The following is a 24,411-nucleotide window of genomic DNA, read 5'->3' as shown; positions in this document are numbered from 1 at the left end:
TATATATATACATATACTCACGCATAATTATTCTTTATTCCCATATGGCATTATAAGAAGCGTTTAACATGGTCTGCTAAAGGCAGGTTTACAACTTATATAGAACAGGGAGGGTCTTCAGCTGGTAGTGATAGTGTGGATGACTTCAGATTGTAGAGCCCGAAGCCCTTCCTTTGGCGAGGATGTCAACCAAGGGTATAGTGGTTTGTCTCCTCCAAGGTCTTGGTTGAAGGGAAATTTGTCTAAAGAGCAGGTTGGCACAGGCTTTCAGCCTACCTAAGAACTAGATGTGGCTTTGGCCTATGAACTCCGGCACAAAGGGGAGCTGGATCTCTTCATGCATTACATTATTCTTGGCCCTCTGAAGTGTGGTGCCTCTGACTATTCCCTAAAATAACTTCTGTCAGGCCAGTTTGAGTCTTTCGTTAACATAACTGGAAAAGATGAGATGCCTGCCAATTGTCACTCCAAGAGAAATTATGGAGTAAAAGATTCTTCGGTTTTCGCCATTCATGATGAATTAATGGGGTAGTCTGCCATTCATGCCTTTCTGGAAAGACATCACTATAGTGTCAGTCTTTGCCGGATTCATTCTGATACCATCCTTCTTTAGTGCAGTTAAGATGGTGGCAAAAGTGGACTGAGCATGGCAAGGGCTAGGTTTGCCTTGACACGGGAGGCATAGTCTCCAATGTCATCAGCATAGGCTGCTTCCACTGTCTCTGGATTCTTGAGGGAGGCTACTGGTGCCATGAAAACGAAAAACAGTAGAAGTCCCAGCACAGAGCCTTAAGGGACACCACAGGTGGGGACTAGAGGCAATAAGTCCTCACTAATTCTTTCTAGGAAAGATGTTCCACTGAGATAGTTTCCAATCAGTCGGCATAGAGCAATGGAGAACTTTAAGTTCTCTAGCTGGCTGAGCAGAAAGCAGCAGTTCAACGCGGGGCGAAGGTGTGAAACTGAATTGACCCACCTTTGTTTCATTAGTAGTGCAGCGTTCTTGTGATCCTCTTCAGTCTCATGGTCTCTTTCCTCGTGTTGTTTGTTGAGAACTTCCTTGTTCCAATGGCGCGTAGCATTTTCTTGAGATATTGCTGAGGTGGTGCGATGTTGCGGGTGCCTCACCTCCGGCCGTTACTTGTCCTACTGAGCAAGAAAAAACACCCATGGATATGAGCAGGGTGTGCCTGGGTGCTTTATACCTCACATAGAGGTCTGATAGCGTATTTTGGTTTAGGCACTTCCCGACCATCCTGAAGAGTCCTCTTCACCCTCCTGGGCTCGGTTCGGTCTTCTACTATAGCTTCATCAAGAGAAAACAAGTTCTTACTAGTCAGGAGTCAGTTACAATGCACTACTAGGTCCTTGATGTTTCATACTCGTGGTAGTAGGTCTATTTCGAATTAGGGAGGCGTCCTACGTACTGTCAGGGCTACGCTACCCTATTGTCTGTCCAAGAATACGTCTGAGAAAGACATTTAACAGCATTAATTAAGAGATAAAACATATATTAAGTAATTAACAAAACAATTCTTTTACTGTTAAGGAGATAAAATATTGTTTCACATTCAATAGCTTTAGCTTATTTTGTTGTTCAAGTTAACTTCTATGAATACCTTTATTTTTGGAAACTTAAACTTAAGTTTTGTTGTATAGTGTTTTTATTAGTGAATAGTATATTCTTTAAAGAATGTGAAATGCACAAGTTTTATGAAATTCCAAATAAGCCGATTCAAAATTGAATTTGATAACTGCTCACTTTTTCAAGTTAAAACTATCAATACCACATAAAACTATCGATGTTTTTTTATGAAGAACAAAATAATAAAAATTTATAAAATGAAATGTTTTAAAAAGGTGTTATATTTAGTAATGTGTTAAATGTAACAGTTTGAAAAATCAATTTGAATGTTGTAAAAATTATCGAGAATTCATGAGATTTGTCCTTTGACCTTTCCCTATCGCCGGCCATGACAGTGAACGTAAATAGTCGGGTTTTGTCTGGATGACATTGTTTTCTTTCCTTCATCTGTTGATTTCGGTGATCATTCAGACCTCTGAAACCCGGCTATTTATATTCTATATGATTTTCAGTTAATTTTTTTTCTGTAAGTTCACTTAGTTACATTTTGTTTTCAAAGCTGTCATTATGTTATTTTAAGAACAGTCAAGATGGATTTAAGATTACTTTGAATAATATTATATTCCTCCGGTAATTTCTAGTGAAATCAATATGTTCCCATTATTATTAAATTCTGTCATTTCCAAGTTTGTGTCTTATAAAATTTCTGGCTTATTCCTAAGGAACATTGCTACAATGTCATCTTCGGGAGAAGTATGTTTTCCCAAAACTCTGGAAGAGTTTGGATATCGCTTCAATGATTGTGGTAAGCTGAGAAAAATTGATGTCAAAACAGGCGAGTCGACTGACACTCCCTTTGAATTCAATGTTTCTCCTGATCCGAGTTATAACCAGAAGCATTATGAAGCCCTTGGAGAGGTATTTTTGCTTTGTTATCAAGTTTTTGAATATGATATGAGGTGGTGTAATCTTTATGAAGTTCTTTAATGTTTGTTTTATTTTTTTTTTTTAGGTAATTACTGAAGAAGTTTACTCCATGTTGAGGGATTTGGGGCTCAAACAGCTCCCCGTTCCTCCCGGGAATGACAATAGTTCATTTATTTTTGCCACAGAAGATGCACATCTAGTACCTAAACTGGCTGTATTGATCCATGGGACCGGGGTGGTAAGGGCTGGACAGTGGGCTAGAAGGTAAACAATTTTATTTTTAATCATTTAAAATATTATATTAATCCAATTCAATTTAATTGTATTTTTTATTTATTACTCCAGCCATGGTTTTTGAAATCATCTTTGAATTTTATTTTTATTAATATCAAATTCAGATAATTATAATTATCTTAAAGTAATCCTCCATTTGTGATAAAGACATATTTATTGATTACCAATCATCTAATCATTACAGGCTGATCTCTTACTGCCATGTAACTATTTCATTTTTCGTTTGCAACACACTTAGTAATTACTTTAAGTTATGTTATTGTTGACTATTTTCAGAATTACATTTTTATTATATTAGTTATTAAAACTAACTTTATACATTGAATACTTTGTATTATCTTGTTATATCCATTCAGTGTAATCTAAGTAATTACTAATTACTAATTACGTAAAATGTACTAATTACTGCAGACAGTTGTTCGGATTTAAAGAAGCATTAAGGAAAAATAGTATTAAAGAATTTAACAATATAAATGTACATAACTATTCTTATTTGGAAATTTGACTGTTAGAAGTTTTAAAAAATTAATCTTTTATAAAGAAGTCTGATTGTTTTTTTTTTCGTCGGTACCATGAGTCTTATATAACATCACTGGTCAATAGACCTATTTTGGGCAACTACAATTTTGTTTTTTTATATCCTAAGTAACGCTAAATGGTGATTTAATTTGGATGTGATAAAATAATTTTGTTAAAATTATAAGTTGTTCATTTATGAATGTAAAAAGTATAAATACAAATTAAAAAATACTCTTTGTATGGATTTATTTTAACCGTGATAAAAAAGAAAATAGTTCACCTACAAAATTTGTATTGTATATATTTCTACTATTAATTAAATTAGTTTCACAGAATCAAATGATTTATAAAATAGATATGTTTTTCTAATTTCAATAAAATGGACATTTCAATAGGAATTAGATTAGCCAATGTTGAAACTTTGTAAAAATGTCCATTTCTGATTTTTCACAGTGATTACAATAACTTGCTTATTGATTGGGAAGTTATAAATGTCCTTTACACATGTACACTTTTATTTGAAAACAAAAATGTTATTGTCTGTTGAGTTTGCTCAAAAAAAGTAACCTTTTTTCTTTTAATGCCAGTTTATATTGCTGGAGCGTTCGGAGTACCAAGATTACACTGTATATGTGTGTATATATATAACTACAAGTTTTCACCTATAATATTTTATTTTACATAATATTTATTTGGAATAATAAAAATGGGTCATAAAAAATTAAGATTAACAGATGAAGAATGCATTTTGTGAAAAAAATAATAAGTTGAACAGTTGTACAATTTTTAAAATAGGGATTGCTCCACCCTTAGGTACACAAAGAGTACCCTATTGACAGAGATGGGCAAAAATTAGCTTTATTGCTATGGAAACGACTCTTATTCATGAATGAACCATTGATAAATAGATATCGTATCCATGGCAATTTCAGCCATTAGTTTCATCTACAGATAATTTTTGCCCAACTCTGCCCCTTGACAATCATAATAAAAAATATCTATAAAGTCTCAACAAGTTTATTTTCTTATAACTTCAACCTTTCACGCATTTCAGCCATTCTCAAATATATCTTATTTATAATATAAGCTGTCACAATGTCATAAAAAAATTGCAGGCTATTCTACCTTTGTCAAAAATAATTGACAAAGGCAGAATTACATGTAGTTTTTCAATGACATTGATATAGCTGTATCAATAATTATATATTTTAAAGAAGATATACTTGAGAATGGCCAAAACATTGCAGTTATAAGAGAATAAACATTTTGAGGCTATATAGATTTTTTTTATTACAATAGGTAAACAAACCAGTCTCAAAATAAGAAATTAAATTATATAAGGAGAAGGGGGTTAGGAGTGTGGTTAGTAAAAATATGCAAATAAACTAAAATTTATTAATTTGTGCCGATGTTTCGACTTGAATTTCAGGCCTTCATCAGGGATGAAAAAACAAAAGAGAAGAACCATTACTCAGAGAAATGTTAACATGAAGGAAAATAATAAACAAACAAATTTAGAAATATACATAATAATAAATTAATCAGATAGTAGTTAATTGATAACAATAGAATATATAATATAAGTGATAAGAATTATACGAAATAAATGATAAAAAAATTAAAAAACAGAAAGTGTTCTAGAAATAAAGAATAAAGAGAGGTGTAGAAAAAATGTAAGTGATATTTAATGGAATTAACATAAAATGTGTAAGTAATGTTTAAAATAATGAAAAACAATTTTAATCAACATCATGAAGTATATGAAAGAAAATAAAATACAATGGGCAAGAAAGAAAAAAAATTGTTACTATGGATAAAAGATGCATAGTTTTATAGACGAAAAAAAAAAAAGTTAAGCTATAATAATTATAGAGTGCCTGGAAAAAAGTGAATAAGAACGAACAAAGGAGAAGAGATTTGGAAAATGAAAAACTAAGAAAGAAAGAAATATTTAAAAGATGATCTTAAATTGTTATTCATTATTGTAGACACTACTTACATATCTTATTATGTTGATTCCATTACTCATCATTTAAATTTTCTTCTGCACCTTTCATTATGTTTATTTATATGTTTATTGAACACTTTCTGTTTTTTAATTTTTTTATCATTTATTTTGTATAATTCGTACCTTTGTAATATCATGCTAGGGAAATACCCCAAAAACTCCCTCCTCATCATAGAGTGAAGTACAAGTTAATGAAGCTCCTAAAAGAAAGAGATTTTGCCTGCTTCGATGAGGTCTACTGTGTCGATACAGATGGATCCACAAGATATGCGGATATTGTTGCTTTCCCTAAGAAGAGGGAGTCGGAAATCATTCTGGATTCCACCGTGAGATATGAAAATATCTCCTAATATGACCTTAACTAAAAATAAAAATATGACCTTGACCAGGCAAATAAAGTAGATAGGGAAAAGAAGGAAATCTACGATAAATGCATCCCTTTCCTTAAGGAGAATTTCCGTGGGGGCTTCGGAGAACGAGACTTCAACATTAGAGGCCCGTGGAACAATTCCCAGCAAATCTAGGAGCTTCATGGAGGAACTCGGGGTCGGTGTGCAGGACGTGGCTAGGTTAACAGAGAATATAATACTCGTGAATGAGTAAGAGAATTATACAGGGAAAGGATGGCATGCATACATTGCATATCTTGTTTGTTATTCTGTTTATTATTTTTATATATATTTTTTCCTCTGAGGCGCCTCAAAAGAAGATGGCCTCATGATCTTATATTGTAAAATGTTTTTAGAGTTCTACTACTGGGTAGTTTCTCTACATGCTGTATCATATCATTGTGATCTTACTTCAAATTTGCTTGATGTATTTTTTATACAGTTGTAAATGTTAATAAATAACTTAAAAATAAAATATATATATATATTTAATATTTGTTATATGTTTATTGTAAATTAATTTTAACATAATTTGTTGATTTTTTTTTTAAATTTATATTTGTTACTTAAATATCGTTCTTTTGTTTTCTCATATGTCTATCATTATTCTATCCATTATTCTGTTAAAGGCACATTGGGTTAAAACCAAAATATGAAAGGGAAATAGAAGGGAAGGAAAAGAAAAAAAGGAGGGAAAAAAATCATGAAAAAGAGAAAGGTAAAAAAAAAAAAAACAGAAAAAAATTAAAGAACCAAAGAGATAAAAAAAAAAGTCATGTTCTAATGTTGTACACTGCTAATGTTTGTAATTATTATTGTATACTTGTATAGACCATTGCTTATTGTTAGATTAAAAATATTGTCTGATTAGACTAAAATAAGTATGCTGTGTGCCTAGCAGTCCAATGAAGTTGAGCAGCACAACTTTATATTTATATTTTAATAAAGTTTTTCCTCTCATCTTCTATCAGTACTACAATCTACTTCTATTCTTATCAATCAACTGCTATCTACTTAATTTATTGTTATGAATATTTCCAAATTTGTTTGTTTATTATTTTCCTTCATTTTTATGTTTCTCTGAGTTATGGTTGTTATCTCTTTTTTTGTTTTGTTGAGCCCTGATGAAGACCTGAAATTCAGGTCGAAATGTCAGCTCAAATAAATAAGTTTTTGATTGTGTATTTTTGCTGACTGCACTCCGATGATTTTCTCCTTATATTAATCTAAGGTCTACTATAAACACTTCAAATTAAGTTATATATAAATAAATATGTTTATTTCAGCTTAATTATCAATGATTCATTGGAAACTGGAACTCAGATACCCTACATTAGGAAAGCCATGAACTTGGGCTATGGAGTGATCATTATGAACACTAATGATAACTACAGGCTGATCGATGGCAAGAAGTTTCCTATTGAGGTATACAATAAAATTGATGTTTAAGTTTGGACTTCCTCTCGAATCCAATCCTTACAGTACAAAATCCTTCATAAAATCCTTAATGCTCTTTACTTTGTCACAAATCAAATCATCCATCAGGACCTCAATATCCCCTATGTTGCCGATTTGGCCAGAACCAAATACCAATCCTTCCATAATAAACTTAATGTTAGCAAGTTCAATATTCAAAGCTTAGTTTATAATATAGTCTAACCATTATTGTTTTTAAATAAAGAAAAAGAATCTAGTGTGGTGTATGCATCATACAACTTTCACTTACTTCCCTACTTACGTTTCCAAGTTTTGATTAGATTGATTAGTGGACTCTTGTTCAAGTTATTGCTATTTTTGTGATTTAAAAAAATAATGCCATGGAAGACGAAAATTTTGAACTAAACATTTTCTTTTTCTGTTGCAATAAAAATTCATATTTTAGAGTTTTTGAGGTTGAAATCACGAGCATTAACTTTTTTCCTACCAAGAATACAGTTTAACAAAACATAACATAGTTGTATACATATGCATCTAATCGGAAAAGATCAGGCAGTTTCGGATTTTTAAAAAAAAAATTTTGTTCAAACTTAGCTTATTTGAACACAAACATACATAACTTGATTAGTTACAATTTTAATAAACAATTTAATATTATTGCTAGGAACATGTTCGGATATGCTCTAGGCATAGAAGCAATCTCCTCAATGTGAGAACCTTTTTGAGGCACGATTGTGGACTCAGATCACTATTTGGTAGTGGCTCGCCTCATAGCACACATATCAAATGCAAGAAAAGTTAAGGCAGAAAAACTTGTTAGATACAATATCATCAAGCTTAAAGACCCAACATGCCTAGAAGGTTTTGATTGCACTCTTGATGGATGCATGCAAAGACCAACCATGTTGAAGAGAATAACATTGACCAAATGTGGGAGTCCTGTAAGACCGATATAATATCTGTAGCCGAGGAGGTTTTAGGTTAAGAAGAAGTAAAAACTCGAAGGACTGATTGGTTCGATGGAGAGTGCAGCAAAGCCACCCTGGATAAAAATGAAGCTTATTGGCACATGATCGGTGGAAGAAGAACAAGGAATCTGACAGAAGAATATAGATAGAAGCGGAAGGAGGAAAAAAAGATCCACAGGGTAAAAAAGAGGGCATGGGAGAAAAGGAAAATAAAAGATGTGGAAAATCTCAAGGAACAAGGACATTAGAAACTTCTACAAAAGTGAAAATGAGGGAAGGAAAGCTTACATGTCAAGGTAAAGTCAGATCCGGAATAAATATGCCGTTCTGTTGTCAGATAATACTGGTATTCTGGAAAGAAAGAGAGAAGATTATTGGGGTCATTTCAAACAAAATGATGATGGTTTTAAATATGAGCAGCATGCTGCTGATGATATGGAGCCCGCGTATGAGGAAAACGCCCTTGACGCCATCATGCAGTTAAAGAACAATAAAGCTGCCGGGATAGATGGTCTGCAGAAAAAGATTGCATAATCTCATAATGCAGGCATGGATAGAGGAAGCTATACCAGAGTAATGGAGAACTGGCATTATATGCCCCATCCTGAAAAAGGGTGATCCCCTAGATTGCACCCTGCTAATACCCTCAATAACAAGCTTCGTCCTTTTGCGGGAAAAGTGGTTGGGCAATATCAGAGTGCCTTCACTAGGAGAAAGTCCACCACTGACCAGCTGTTCAGCTTAAGACAGATTCTCAAGAGAATAAATGAATACAACTTCAATATAAATATGCTTTTTGCAGGTCAGCATATGATAGCGTGTGGCGAGAAAAATTCCCACCATTGCTAATTAGGTTGACCAGAGTGACAATGATGGACACCAGCTGTTATGTAAGAGTGCGAGGAGATTTGTCTAATAAATTCAAGTGCGAATGAGGTCTGAAACAAGGTGATATTCTAGCATGCACTCTATAACTGTCAACAGATGAACAATGAAATTCACTTGCTTTTTATGAGTGCTGCCATCTTCACGTTGGGGTCGGAAACTTTTCAGACCACCCTTGTACATTATGCAAAGCCTGGGACCTCTACAGTCTGTCGCGCCAATAATAATAATAATTATCAGCTAATATTTACTTAAATTACATACTTCCTTCAGTTAAAATAAACTAATAAATGAAAACAACTTTTATTTTACAAACTTTTAAAATTTTCATGCAATACCTTTTTTTTTTATTTATTTGTGTAGGGCAGTAGTAATTCAAGTGAACATGCAAGCACTGTTTGGAAACACTATGTTCTTCCGACTGCTGCTGAAAAAATTTTGCTTATAGCCCACAGTTTTGGAGGAGTAGTAACAATGAGCCTGGTAAGTAGTAATCATAATTTTAAGTCCAATTATAAGTTAATTCTGAGATAACCAACTCCTGACGGCTATTTGGAGGTTGATTATCAAATACTAATTAGATTTTGAAGTTAAGTCAGCACTCTTTCAAATTCAACCTAGGCCTGGTTGACTTTTAATTTTATTGCGACCCACAGAATGGAAACTTGACCTTTTCACTCTGCTTAAAATAAGTTGGTAACTTGTAGGATAACCTCCGCTTCACAAGAAATGGTGAGGTATGAGGCAAGGGGTTAAAGAAAAAAAAAAAAGAAACAAGATCCATTAAAATCTCCATTGAAAATCTCTTTCTTTTCTTTTCCTATCTATTTTGTAGTACTTGCTTCTGTAAGAAATTTTGTTTTATTTATTTTTTATTCAGGCTAAAAACAAAACAAAATATCAACCATAATAGAATCAAAACTAATAAAAATGGTATAACTAGAAATTAATAAGATAGCTTTATAATGTAAGGTTGTAGGGTTTAGCAATGGGCGGATCCTTAAAATGTTAATAAACGCAACTGAGAGGTAAGCGTCCTATGGGTAGGCCTAATTGTTGATGGGAGGATTGCGTTAAAACTGATTTAGCAGATGAAGGTTTGAAAAAGCGTCATTACAAAAGATGTATATAGAGAACGATTGGTGGTACCAATATCGAAGTTCGCTAAGCTTTTATTATATTAGATATTTATTTTTTTCATATCAAAAATTATCGCTATTACAGGCTTCAAACTTTGAGGAAGATTTCTTAAGAAGAGTGAAAGCAATAGCCCTTACAGACTCTGTCCATGGTCGGATACCTCGAGCTGTTTCGTCCCGCTTAGCAGAATATCTATCTGAGGTTTTTAAATTTATATTTTAGTGTATCTTTTAGTACTGTGTCTTCTTTTATTAGGTATTTAAAGGGTATTTTTTCATTTTAGGTTGGTCGCAACTGGGTCACCAGTTCTGAACCTTTGGACAAAATGCTACCTGAACAGCAGGGGGAAATCCAGTGCGTTTCAGCTGGTAAGTTAAATCGATTAATTTCTATTTTAAAGAAGTATTATTGTATATCTACTTTAAAAGACTGTGTCATGGTTGAGGTGATACCCTGGAAAAGAGTATGTATTAATGTTTTTTTTTGTTTTTTTTTATTGAAATATATTTATAACTATATTTAACCTATAGGTTAATCCAACTTATTTGTGTTTATCTTTGACCGCACCCCCAGCTATCTTCTCCTTGTACATTTAGAATATGTTTACCTGTAGGGAATGGGAGCTAGCGCCCCCCTCCTAAAGGAAAGTGTTCAACAAAACGTTTTTATCTTATTACAATTTCCTCAAATTTTTTTTTTTGTCAATTTTCATTTTACAATGTCCAGGAAAGGAAGTCGATTTGACTGAGTGGAGAGAAGACAGAAGAATGGGGGGTTGGCGGGAGAATGTTTGTCACTCTGCACCCTTCTCCCTCCTTTACTCACTGGCGAACTCATCTTAGATATACTATACCTTCGTTTTTTGAAATAAATTAATAGTTCTCATTGTTTGCAATAATAAACAATGGCTAAATACAAAATATTTAAAAAAATTTATAAAGAACTAAATGAGCAAAAAAGAAAAATAGAGGCATCTGATTCGAACAGTAAAACCGAGTAAGCCTGATCTCTCCCGATTGCCTTACAATCTTTTGTTAAACAATTTACTACTACAGGAACAAAAAATTCAGGTTTCAGGTTCCCTCCACCTTTGAAGTCGTAATAAATGTACCAGTTGGAATTCTTAGACAAACATTTATTTACATAAAAAATCTGCGGATAAAAACTAAATTAAATAAACTGTTTTAGCAATCTTTACAATTATTCACAAAAGATTCCCTTTAGCATTGTCTTTTATAACAGGGATGAAAACTAATACTTCACTTGTTCCTAGAAACATTTTTTCCCCTTTCGCAAATATAAAACTATCATACTCTCTCCTGTATACCTCTCCAATGCTGAGACTATACCTTCAGTGTCATGTTTCTGATACCTGCACCTGTTTTAGGAACCATCGAATCCTTCGGTCACCGAACTAAAAATGTCTGTTTGCTCTTCAGGTCCTTTCTCTCCCCGCTCTCACTTTCATAACCTTGGCTCTCTCTGAAACTTACAAAGTTTAAGTCTAAGAATGTTCAATAATGTGTAATTTAAAATTTTTTGATCTTGAAGATGGCGTTTTAGCTTAAACATTTTATTTAAATTGGTGAAATAATTTTGATTTTAAGATCAACAGATCTATTTTTATTTATTTGCATTTTCAATAGATTTTTTAAATTTTTTGTACAAATTACTCTTCTAAAAATAGTAAAAACTTGTTGTAAATCTGTTTCAGGTACAACAAAGCACGAACTTACTTCCGCTTCTTCCATAGAATCCGTTTTCAACTTCGCTGAATCTCTGTTAGTGAGCGGCCCGTTGGCTACTAACAACAGCATCTGACCTTCCCGATACTCCTGTTGCGTTTCTTACATAATGTCCAAAGATAGTCTTTTGTTCCATGTTTGAAGACATCTCTCAAAATATTTTTTACTTGTCTTTTGTTCCATGTTTGAAGACATTCTCAAAATATTTTTTATTTCTAATTTTACATTTTTTTAAAAATCTTATTACAGTAGCTACTATTTAATATTTTTTATCATTCTATATAGTTTATGAATATTGGTTGAATACCTTTGTAAGAAACAGGCAGGAGTATCTAGTAAGAGTAAGTCTACTCAATTCAAATGTGATACATTATCATGTTACCCTTAAAACAGGCTGTACAATTTGATTAGTCTATACTTGGTATACTATTATTCTTTCGATTATGATGGCATCAATTTTAGATCTCAAAGGCGATGATAATGATAAAACATCTCTAGAAATTTATAATTACCTTTATACTACCAAGCGCTAATCAGTCTTTTAAACTGTTGTATTTTTACTAGCTTATGTTTTAGTACAGTGTCATTTTTACTGTATTATTTGCAAGTATGGTGTGGGTTTCCTTGTAGTTAAAGTGGTAGAAATGTGTTTAAATTTCTTTTATAATTTTATTTTTAAATAGTTCATGATTTTAAGTAATTTCATGACTTATTTTTTTCGGTGTATTGTAATAATTAAGTTCTTGATCTCTTTATATTATTTTTTTAAAAGATTAATTGCTCTTCCAATTGTACAAGAAGATTAAGCTTGTTTTTAAAGATTAAATTCCGCTCCTAACACATGACAAATTTTGCCTAAATTAGTAATTATAAAGTAACTTACTCACATATGCATGAAAAAAAAATCAATATTTTTCTAAAATTGTATTTTATAAGCTATATCGATAATTTTTTCTAGAATTTTGATTTCATAACATAGAACCAAGATTTTCCTCTGTATCACTATTTGATGTAGATAGAGCTTTGATTTTTTGTTTTGAAATGAAAACAGTTATTGATATAGCTTTATAAAACAATAAGAAAAATATTAGTTGGTTCCTTACTGCTTACTTGAGTTCAATTAAAACTAAGATTTTTTTTTTTTTATAAAATTGTTTTTATCAGTAATAAATTATTGGCCTAAGAATTATTGTTTTTTACTGTTCATTGAAGGTTCTTTACATTGTTTGAATTTCAATATATATATATATATATATATATTGAACTACTTCTCATCATCTAAGTTATCTTCTATATTGAAATAATAGTGTAGATATTTTAAATATCTACAATAAAATAATGTTTTTCAATCATAACGATTCAAGATATAATTTACTTTCACTGTATTTCATGTATAATTTGGTTATAATGGTTAGTTAATAACAAATATTTACTTGTTTTGTGATAATATGCTTAGCTGTGATATGAATGGTTGTCCTAAAAATTTACAGAGAACAATACGGTATGATCGATATTGATTTCTTAATTTGAAAAAGTTTTTTTTATTTTGATACGATTTCATTATTTTAATTTAAGAGATTTTGCTTACAGAATTTTGAAGTATTCAACTCTCATTTATCAATATTAATTAGTCATAAAATACTACAAAATAAATAATAATAACAGGAATGCAGACAATCCTTATTAAATAAGTATTTAGGCTTTGAGGCTTGACTATGGTTGAGCTGGAATTATTTCCTTAGCACCTTCAAAGCTAGAATGCCACCCAACCTGTAGTTCGCATGTTCTTGTTTATCAGATTTATCTTGTGGAGCAGAATATAAAAAAAATCTACCTTTTCTCTCTCTCTCTCTCTCTCTCTGCATATTTACACTTATATACATATAGGTAGTTCATACAAGTAAAGTTAATTTGAAATCTAAATAAAATATACATTAGTGTAATACAACTTACGTCTATGGCTATGGTGCGATATCTCATATTAACTTGGATTAAAATAATCTTAATTTATTTTATATATTATTTATTATAGTGGAAGATTACTGCAAAGTATTATTGTATTTTTATATATTCACTTAAAGAATAAAAAATGTACACATACGGATGATGTTTAAATAAATTGCTTTTTAAAACAGGTGTTGTTTTTTTTAATTTGTTTTGGAAATATGAGATTTCGCTTCTTAGCCATTGAAGTGTTAAATATTCTTCCATTTCCACATGGATAGTTTCTGTGGCAGTTGCAGCCACTATGATCACGTAAACTACAGACTCAGCTGTCACAGAATTACTATTGTACTATCATATTTTGTTAAAAACTCAATATAATTCCCATTTCTGGATGTGTGATCTACACTTTTGTTAAAGTTGTTTTCATTCGACATTGTTGTAATTAACTGCGGGCAAGTTAAATTTGTTATCGCTTGTGTGATTTATTCTGTATGTCTTTTCGTTTTTGGAGTATGAAAAAGGGTAAATGATGGCTAAATTAGATCTATATCCATTTTATGTAAATATTAAAGATTACTGTATATAATATAAGTAGGGTTAGTATGTATGTGTGTGTGTGTATATTTATATACATACACACTCGCATATTATATTTAAGTAATGTATATAAATAAGGCTAACTCCTTAGGGCACCTCACTGCTCTTCTTATAAGTAGTTTTTATTTTATTGTTATAGAATGAATGATCGTAAATTGTTTTATTACTTTATTTTTATTACAATCATCTAAAATAATTACCTTTTTATCACTTTTGAATCTGGGTATATATATTTTTCTTAAAATTTGTTTCACAGTATAGCTTTCCTTGCACTTGCCGCTTTCCATAATCCATGTTCCAAACAATTTCTAAATTTGTTTTTGTTTTATTTAAGGAATGGGATAGCTCAGTGAGGAAGGTTTTGTGAAGGAGCTTGGTTCAAATCCGGCTGTGGCAGATAATTATTTATTCTGTTACTTCAGTCGTAAATCAATGCTGTGGGTTCGGGATCACCCCAGGGAACATTGAGCCTTAATTGGGTAAAAAAACAGGTGGTTGCTTATGGTCTTGAAAAAATCATCTCCTTGTTTAATCATTCTTCAAGAAACAGGGCTTCCTTATGAGGCTAAATTTCTGACCCTTCTTTTGTTGTAGTGGTACAGGGTTTTATTTTTTTTTTACTATCCTTGTTATATAATTGAGGTTTCTGGGAAAAAAGAAAAAAAGAGATTGTTTTTTATTTAAATTTTCTTATTTGTGAAGAAAAAAAAAGAAAAGCTCTCGTTTTTTATATTTAAATTTTTATTTTTATTTTAAAGATCATTGAAATCTTAAATTTCATTTTTCAAAAATCCTGAACGAAATACTTTATGTAAAATTTCTGAAGTTGTTACTTTATAGATGAAGAAAAGACTAATTTGACTTACCTTGATAGTTTTCTACTCGCTGGAATGAAAAACATTCTCTTAATATAGAATTTAGTGACCTGGAAATGATTTCTTCTAGTCTCGCATGTCTATTTAAGCCACCAACATACACATGCATGCATGCATAATGCATGGAAATTATTTCAGGAAAAAAAAAAAAAAGGAAATTATTTCTAGCAAAATACAATATTATATGCTTTTATTCCAATCCCTCAGACCTCATTTATTAACTTACATTAAACTTTCTTTTATTTATTTTAACAAAGCTCCTCATCTAATTTCATAAATTTTGCAAAAACTATATTTAGGTCGGAACATTGCTATCCAGTCTTGTCTCGTACCGAAGTATTTTAAGAGCTATTGTTTCGAACCAACAGTTTCAACTGGCTTCATTTCTAATACCTTACTTCTGGGCGTGCTTTTCCTTCCTTTCTGCATATAGGTATTAATTTGCTTATGAGTTAATTTTCTGTACAAATCCATATTACCTCTATTTAAGTTTTTTATTTTTTAACCTCTTATTTTAAATATTTATCAATAACCCTAAAGCATAAGGATGTATGAATGATTCCTCTTAGCATGTTTACATGTATTAGAATGTTGTAGTATTAAACTGTAATAGAGTATGAGTAGTGGAAACGCACAAAAAGAAACAATACACGCACAAATGCACAACACCATTATATATTTAACAGTTTTTTATATTTTATTTCTAGTTTTAAATGTTACTTTATTTTTATATGTTTAATAATATGGTGTTTTATCTTATTTTAATTAATTATTATTAGCATCAAAAATAGTTTTACAATATCAGAAAAACTATTTAAATAATTTTTTTAGAATTTCTTTGAGTTATTATCTTAAAAAATGTTTCTAAACATGTTAACTACCAAATATGAGTTAACTCGTAGTTTGTATTCTTGGCTTGAATGCAGCTATGATAAAATTTAATGTTCTAAAAATTTTGTTTATTGATTAATTATCTTATATTAATTTCTTTAATTAATAACAATATTGCACAATTTATATAAGTAAGCCTTCGTTTTAAAGATATCAATGGATTAAACTACTAACATTATGGATATAATCTATCTCATGTGCCTATTATCCATAATTACTCCTTATAGTTTGTAAAACAATTTATGCACAAATTATTAACTTTTATATTTTCTAATTTTTTTTTTTTTTTTTAATCCATTAAATATATCTTTATTATGTTATTAAAATAATTTTTTTTTCTTTTAATTTTATTATTCTACTAAAATACTTTGAAATTACAGTTTCGCTTCTGATAATTATCATCTATCGCATCAATTATGTACAGTCTTAATCAGAAATATTTTAAAATAAATTTTTGTAAATATCAGTGTTAGTTTTATATAAAATTTTAATATCCACATCGTCCTCAGGTCGTAGATTTAGGGTCTTCTCTTTTTGAGTACCATAATGTAAATATAACATTAGCTTGTCGGATAAGTTTATAAATATCGTTACAATGACAATATTTACATACATATTACATTTACATTACTGACCTAAAACTTGTTTTATTTAATCTTACTTGATTGTTTTTTTATCAGATTTGATCTTCTATTATTTATTTTGAAGTAATTAATGATCCAGATTATTGTATTTGCTAGAATATGAGTCGTGAAGTGTTGACTCGATATAACTTCAAGTGAGAACATCTTTTTATTTATGCTTAACTTAACCTAATTAGGTTAGTTTTCTCAATTCTCGATTTGAAATATCATTTATGTCAGCTATTCTGTTTCATATAACTTTTGTTTTTCTTCTCTAATTTTGGTTTAAATATATCATTTTCCTTGAATGTGAGTGTTATCACTGGACCAATTTTTAAATTTATTTTCTCTTTGCAAAATGTGTTATAATAAGCATAAATTTTCACATGTTATTGTCTGTCATCACCAAAATAGAAACTATAAAAAGTTATGAAGTGACTTTAAAGCAAATTTTTCTAAATCAAATCCAAATATAGGACACTCATTCATATTATTGGAGACGATTTCTGAAAATAATGACTCATATTCAACCAAATACAATATATTAAATTTTATAAACTTTTGTTTTTGATATGATTTCAAAAGGTCTTTCTTCTGTTCTTTTACTTTGTATATATTGTATAAAAAAATGGCATATAGTTATAAAATTAATTAATCAAATTGTTATAGTGTAGATTTATTTAATTTTTTTTTCTGTATATTACTGACTAGCATGTGTCAGATTTTTTGTTTTCAATTATCGCATGGTAACAAAAGAGTTACATGCTCATGCCGTGTCCTACTAATATAACTGTAAATATAGATATAGTATACTGTAATATTGTAATTATATCTAAGTTTTGTATATTAGTTATAAAACTAAATAATTCCATAAGGATCGACGTCCCTTTTTAGGGAGAGGGCTTTCCCTTAATGTCGTGTTCCGGCGGTAACCGTTATGTCGTGAATTCGCTTATCAAGAAATCTTTTTTAAGATTTCTTGATTTTTTTATATAGGCCCTACTTCTGCTGGAAATTTCTATTTCCCTCTGTATATATTGTCACAAATAATCGAATCACATTCTTCCTTTTCCATAAGGTCGGCTGTTATCGAGCCACTCTTATTGTTAAGTTTTTCTGTATCACTTCCATCAATGCAGCTATCTTAATACCATTTTAGGAAGATGGTCTGGGTTTCTGTAACATAAGGGTACTCAAAAATAGCTTTAAAACTTCATTAGATTAGAACTTTTCGCCCCACTTTGCTGAGCTTCTCTATCCAGGCTCAGTAAATAAGACGTTAAGTTTGGCAGGACTAAATATTACTAGTTTTTTGACTAATTTTGTGTATCCTCCACCCGTTTACTAATAATTTTCTGAAAATCTCATTTTAATTTTTGTCATATATATCGGCGATTTTTAAAAATAGAATGTGCTCTGTAAATAGTACTCTTGATTGGCAGTAAATATGTAAATATTTTTATTGTTATCGGACAATAATTTTTATGAATTATACCTATCATAATAGATGTATCATTTATGTACATAAAAATTTAGCGAATGTATAAAGATTTTTTTTTCTTTATTGAAATTTATTTGCTTAATTTTTTATCGACATTCGAAAGAATGCCTACTTGAAATGACACTATGAACCACAGCAGAGGAGTTTATTGTAACCCTGGTTGACTGAGAGTTCTCTCGCCACCTAAATGAGAGGTTACAAGCTCCGCAACTTTAATATAAGTAATAATTTTAAGGTGTATATTGCTTAATATGTATATTATGTGTGAACATGAAATTTAACTTTCCCGCATTATCATAAAGATGGTTGGTGTAATTACTTCTATGATGAAGATCTTAATTTTAAGTACCGATGGAAACACTTTATTCGTAATTTGAACAATTTAATATGAATATGCTAGAAGTTTCTTTATGCTGTCAAACTTTTGTGCAACTAAGACGCATCTTGTATGGAATTATTTTTCATGTTGCACAACTGTTTATAGTGAAGATTGAACAACATATTGTAGTATGTGGGTGGGCTTGTTGCACAGCACAAAGAGTTGCAGAACAGTTTAATATTGTATTGTGGTTTTTTAAAAAAAAAAAGTTGATTTAATGAGATTGATCATATTAGTTTCAGTTTGCATCCATTGGTAATTAAACAATTATTAATATATTTTAATTAATTTTATTTCTAAATATTCAATTTCGCATAAGTTTTTATTTCTATTTACTTGATTTATGAAGTGCACTTTTTATTTTCGATTATCTATGTATTTTAAATATATATATGTGTGTGTGTGTCTAGAGAAAGAGAAAGAGAGAGGGGGGAAGGCAGATACGTGTGTGTTATTTCAGAATTAATATTTTTTTTTGTGCTTCATTTGTGAAATACTCTTATTTTTTCCTTTTATGTTTAATTTTTAGTATAAACTTGATAAGTATATTTCTGCTTATGTGTATGTATCTACATGAAGAGAGAGAGAGAGAGAAGAGGGGCAGATGTATGTGTTATTTCAATTATATGTTTTTTATTCTGATTTAATTTTTTTATGAATCTTTTTTCAGAATAATTGGAGTCGTGCAAATGATTTCTAATCGGTTATGTAGTACTATATTCAAATGGTATGCTTACAAGGAAAACCACATTTATAATAATTTGTTAAAACTTTTTCTGAACAAGAATTATTTTTAAAAACTTTTGTGTTTTTTTTTTTTTTTTCATTCATACTTTAAATATCCTTTTTTTTTTATTTCCCTGCAAACTTTCTTCGAAAATATTGATCTAATTCAGATGAAAAAAAAATGTCAACTTTCCTCCATCATTATAGAAAAATAATCAATTAAAAGATAATTTTGGCTGTTAATATTATGTTTTGAATATTTTTAACCTTTGATGGATTTCATGTTTTTTACTTAGTACATTTCCAAAAATATTATTTTATTTGTATTAGAAACTTTGTTGAAAGAATTTTTTTTCATATTATTACCTTGCAGTTTACATACTGTTCTGTACATTTTAATACAAAATAAACTTTTTTTTTGTTTTTTTCAAGTCTAATAAATATGATTTAAAAAAATAAATTCCAACTTCTTTTAAAATAATATAATTGTTAACAGGCCTAATAATAGAAATACTCTCGTGTTACTCAGATTCTATACAGCAATATAAACTCAGGTTTCCTGACCCGTGTGTGCATTTTTTTTTTTTTTTTTTTCAGAATTACAGGTATTTATAGGCTTAGATTATGTAAGCCTTATCTTATTTTATAGGAATTGTGTGGATAATTTTTTGTTTATTTTGTCTTATTTCTTTTATTTTATTAAGTATTTTATCATTATTTAAACAAATCAATGGTGAGCTGTTGATACCATGTATCTCAAATCTAAGTAACTATTCTTATGGAGAAGAAGGTCAACTATTATAGTGTAGGCTAAAACCCACAATGACAGAAAATGTAGTATACAGTCTTCTCTATTAGTACTGATCTTTTTAATCTGCTTATGAGAGACATTGGCAGTTCACTCTTTGAATTTTCTTTTATATCCATGGATATATTTCTTATATGAGGTGTGGAGATGCAATTATTATTATTATTATTAACTATTATCATTTAATGATTAAACTACATCAGAGATAGATTTGTAAAATATTTTTTATTTATTTCAAATACCCAGGGCAGGGAAGCTCAGTAAGTAAGGGGTTGTGCTACAAATTCCAAACCCGGTCTTGAATCTGGCTGTGGCCAATATTTATTCTATTACTGTATCTGAGTCAATCCTGTGGTCCTCCCAGCCTCTATTGGGTGTTTAAGTGGGTAACCTTAATTGGAGAATAATCTGGCGGTGGAGTGTGATCCTGAACATACCACCTCCTTGCACAACCATTGTTCAAGAAACAGTACTTCCTTACAAAGTGCTGACCCTTCATGGGTTGTAGTGGTACATATTTTCATTTCAAATACCAATTTTTTACAAAATTTAAATAAATTAGATTTATCCTATTTTGCAAGGGAAATATCAATAAATCAGGGAGAATAAAAAATCATATTAATTTTAAAAAAATATTATTTTAATTATTAAGCTTAATATCAAACAATTTTATGAAAAATAAATAACTAAAAACAAAAAAAAATTGTATGTAATTTTTCAAGATAACATTTTTTTTTTATATATAACAATCGCCAAAAAAGTATTTTAATTTTTGTTTTTCAGAACACTCCTCCGAAGATCTGTTGGTTGAAATTTTCATGATCCTAGCGGCTGTTATGATTATCCCTATTCTTTATAGATTCTAATGAAAATAATACTAACAAAAATAAAAGACTACAGAGTATTTCATCAAATTTATTTTTTTCTTTAAAACGTCAAATGTTTCGGCTATAAAAACATTCTGATTCATGACTTGGATTTATATGAATTCAGTCCATTTTTCAGTTTACCTCATGATGGTTTTATAGTCGAATAAACGAAATGTTTTAAACGATAATGTACATTTGTGAAATATTGTGTAGCTTTTTTAATATATGGACTTATCCCGTTTTAATTCTCAACAATAACTTCTAATGTAAAATGGATTGGATTTAGTATGTTTTGAGGGGTTAAGTGTGAACCACTTTAAAAAAGTCACTAAACAGTTTGAAAAATATTTTTAAAATAACCTAAAATTGATCCCATTTTTACATCTCTATACCTCATATATTTTTTGCGTATAATAGCTTTTCAATCCTCAATAAGTATTTTTAGGTTTGATGAAATTTTTTTTTTTTAAGTAAAACATTTTACTTTTCATCTTTGTAAATCTTACTGTACTCATTGAAAAGTTTTGATAATATTTGAAGTCATTCAATAATTCATCACACATATTTTGAGCAAGTTAACTGTATCGGTTTTGAATAAGATAAGTTAAATATTATTTTAAATATTTTTGAGTGAGCGTTGTTTTGTATATATGTACTTATTATGCATATTAAATGTTATCTATATCTTAGCATAAACTACATTATAAAATGTTACTCCCATGTTTTAATATGGGTTCAATTTTTGAATCATTTTATAGACCTAAAATGACAGAATTCATTGTCACTAATTGAAAAAATTTATTATTATTTAGTATAGTTCTTAAAATTATGTTACTGAAGTTTAATTAAAAGAATGAAATTAGGGAAAATTTCCGATAATTTATATTTTTCAATAATTTTAAAATTATTTATTGATTTAGTGATGATACTAAAATTTAATATTATTGCTCCGTATGTTTGTAATTTTTTTATTTATTTATTTTATAAAAATATATTAGCAACTACAATGAAGTAACCACAAATTTTGATAAAAGTTAACTGAATTGTAGTATTCGTGTATATATTTGTATAGTATCAGTGGTGGACAACACATAACCCTTCTGATTAGTATTAAGGTTTATAAATATATAAGATTATAATTTTTAAATATTAATATTTGCAATGTAAATATTCAAGAAGTCTGGTATCTATTATATTGGTATCTATTATATTGGTGGTATCAATTTTATATATATATTTTAGGATAAAGGTAAAATGATGTAGATAACTTTTGTTTTGTATTGTAAAGAATTTCATTATCATTCAGATAAATGGCTATGATCTTCAAGGGGGATGTATAGTTTTTTTTTGTTATTTGAAGAACTTTTTTTTTTTAGATTCTAAAAATCATCTTTTTGAAACCCAGCCTCATTGCACATCCACATTATAATGAGAACCACCATTTTTAATTTCAACTTTATAAGCATTGTCATTTTTAGAGTACTGTGATCGATCAGTAAGTGAGTGGTTAAAGCCCTGTTTTATTATACCAAGTTATGATTCACAATCTCTGCAATAGGTAGCAGTATTTGTCACTGCTACTCTTGGAGAAAGAAGTATAATAAGAAAGCGTAAGCTGGCAGGAAAAATGAAGCCAAAAAGGCGGGCCTTATGAAGGAACAGGGGTGTGGCTGTGGTGTAGGGGAAGAGTATGAGCCAATCACTGGCTGCCTTTTGTTTCAGTTTGGATTTCAATGGCGGACCTTCCTATCAACATAGCCAAACCTAGCCTCCGTGGGTATGGCCTTTTTGGCTTCTCTTTTGCTTTGAAGAGTAGGGTTATGGCGTCCAGAGATGGACTAAAATTAGCTATAGTTGAAACTAATTCCTAAAGTTGCCATGGATACGACCCTTATTTATGCACTAGCTCTACTTATTTTGGTTTGTATTCAAGTAGTCCAAAGTTTTTCTTTATTAATTTTATAAATACATTCTTAAATTTTTTTATTTTTATTAATTGTCTTTTATAAATCAATCAATAGATGACTTACAATTGTAACTAGACTTCTCCTACTGGGAATCAGTGCACAATAGCTAATAAGATAACTTACCATTTTTATGGCAATTATAAAAATTTAATAAGTATGTATGTTTAATTTTTTTTTCTATTTATCAATTCGTAAAGTATATATGATTAGCTTACTATCAAAACCTCATTTTTTTTAAATGGTTAATTGCAAACGTTTTGGTTTAGTTATATTTTTTAAATTGTATGTTTCCCGGTGAAATATTATTTTTCAAAATAGGTTTAATTAAAAAGCTGTATATCATCTTTATTTCAATAAAAATGAATTGAGTTTTAGCAATCTTGAAAAGATGTAGATTTTGTTAGTAACTAAGTTAGTGGTATTGTTTTTTGTTTTACGGTACAGTGAACTCTCAATAATCCGTACTAACTAAAACTAAGGGGGTTTGAATTAGTGAAAAATTCTGATTACCGAATGGCAGAGATGAGTAAAAATTAGCTATTGTTGAAACTAATAGATAAAGTTGCCATGGATACGACCCTTATTCATGAATGAACCATTGATAAATAAATATCCTATCCATGGCAATTTTAGCTATTAGTTTCAACTATAGCTAAAGTTGCCATGGATACGACCCTTATTCATGAATGAACCATTGATAAATAAATATTGTATCCATGGCAATATTAGCTATTAGTTTAAACCAAAGCTAATTTTTTCCCCAACTCTCCCGATTAGGAAAAATAAAACCACTTAAAAAATCAACTTATCAATTATACAATTTCGCACTAAAGATTAGATTAATGAAAAGGTGTTAATTCTATCGGCCGATAAAGAAATAGAGAAAATAAATACTCTTCCAAATTTTAATATATATCTTAGATTTTATTTTAAATTAAAGGACTTATTATTTTTAACTTGATTATTTAAGGTAATGATTAATGATTGAATATATCTATATATATATATACTGTGGGATTGGGTAACTCATTTGTAAGGCACTGTGCTTCTAACTCCAAGGCCTGGGTTCGAATCCGGCTATGCAGATAATTATTTTCTGTTTCAATGTAGCCGTGAGTCAGCCCTGTTGGTTCAGGAGCTCTTCCGGGGGCCATCCAGCCTCATAAAGTGGGTACCCTTAATTGGGTAAAAATCTGGCGGTTAAGAGTGATTCTGACCAAATCACCTCCTTGCACAACCGTTGGTCTAGTAACAGTACTTACAAAGTAGTGCGCCCTTAACCCTTCATGGGTTGTAGCGGTACAGATTTAGTTTTTTCAATATATATGTAT

General features: G+C 29.9%; 1 protein-coding gene across 4 annotated transcripts; it reads left to right on the top strand.

The window, feature by feature from the left end:
• Positions 1-1,956: 1,956 nt before the first annotated feature.
• Positions 1,957-21,425, top strand: LOC106688968 (FAM172 family protein homolog CG10038). 4 transcript variants are annotated; one of them, XR_010844834.1, is made up of 9 exons: positions 1,957-2,215; positions 2,308-2,503; positions 2,598-2,776; positions 7,009-7,147; positions 9,376-9,495; positions 10,237-10,353; positions 10,436-10,520; positions 11,867-12,238; positions 21,028-21,425. XR_010844834.1 is itself a non-coding variant. In XM_014433688.3 (8 exons), exons 2-8 carry the CDS (start codon positions 2,321-2,323, stop codon positions 11,971-11,973), a joined length of 930 nt encoding a protein of 309 aa, XP_014289174.1. In that variant the 5' UTR covers positions 1,957-2,215; positions 2,308-2,320; the 3' UTR covers positions 11,974-13,053. The 4 variants fall into 4 exon arrangements, 2 of the variants coding, with proteins under 2 accessions (XP_014289174.1, XP_014289175.1); XR_001344383.3 differs by lacking the exon at positions 21,028-21,425 and adding an exon at positions 19,381-19,514; XM_014433688.3 differs by lacking the exon at positions 21,028-21,425 and having other exon boundaries at positions 11,867-13,053.
• The last annotated feature ends 2,986 nt before the right edge of the window (positions 21,426-24,411 follow it).

The sequence above is a fragment of the Halyomorpha halys genome, unplaced genomic scaffold (genome assembly GCF_000696795.3).
Source record: "Halyomorpha halys isolate HHAL.00 unplaced genomic scaffold, Hhal_1.1 Scaffold1244.1, whole genome shotgun sequence".
Lineage (NCBI taxonomy): Eukaryota > Metazoa > Arthropoda > Insecta > Hemiptera > Pentatomidae > Halyomorpha > Halyomorpha halys.
Note: the sequence above shows the minus strand (reverse complement) of the source record. Positions and strands in the feature narration are given on the sequence as shown.

Excerpts from the sequence above, each read along its gene's own strand:
- LOC106688968 (XM_014433689.3), top strand. The coding sequence starts at position 2,321 with ATGTCATCTTCGGGAGAAGTATGTTTTCCCAAAACTCTGGAAGAGTTT. Across the intron at positions 9,496-10,236 it reads GAGTAGTAACAATGAGCCTG|GCTTCAAACTTTGAGGAAGA; the intron begins GTAAGTAGTAAT and ends TCGCTATTACAG. Across the intron at positions 10,354-10,435 it reads TAGCAGAATATCTATCTGAG|GTTGGTCGCAACTGGGTCAC; the intron begins GTTTTTAAATTT and ends TTTTCATTTTAG.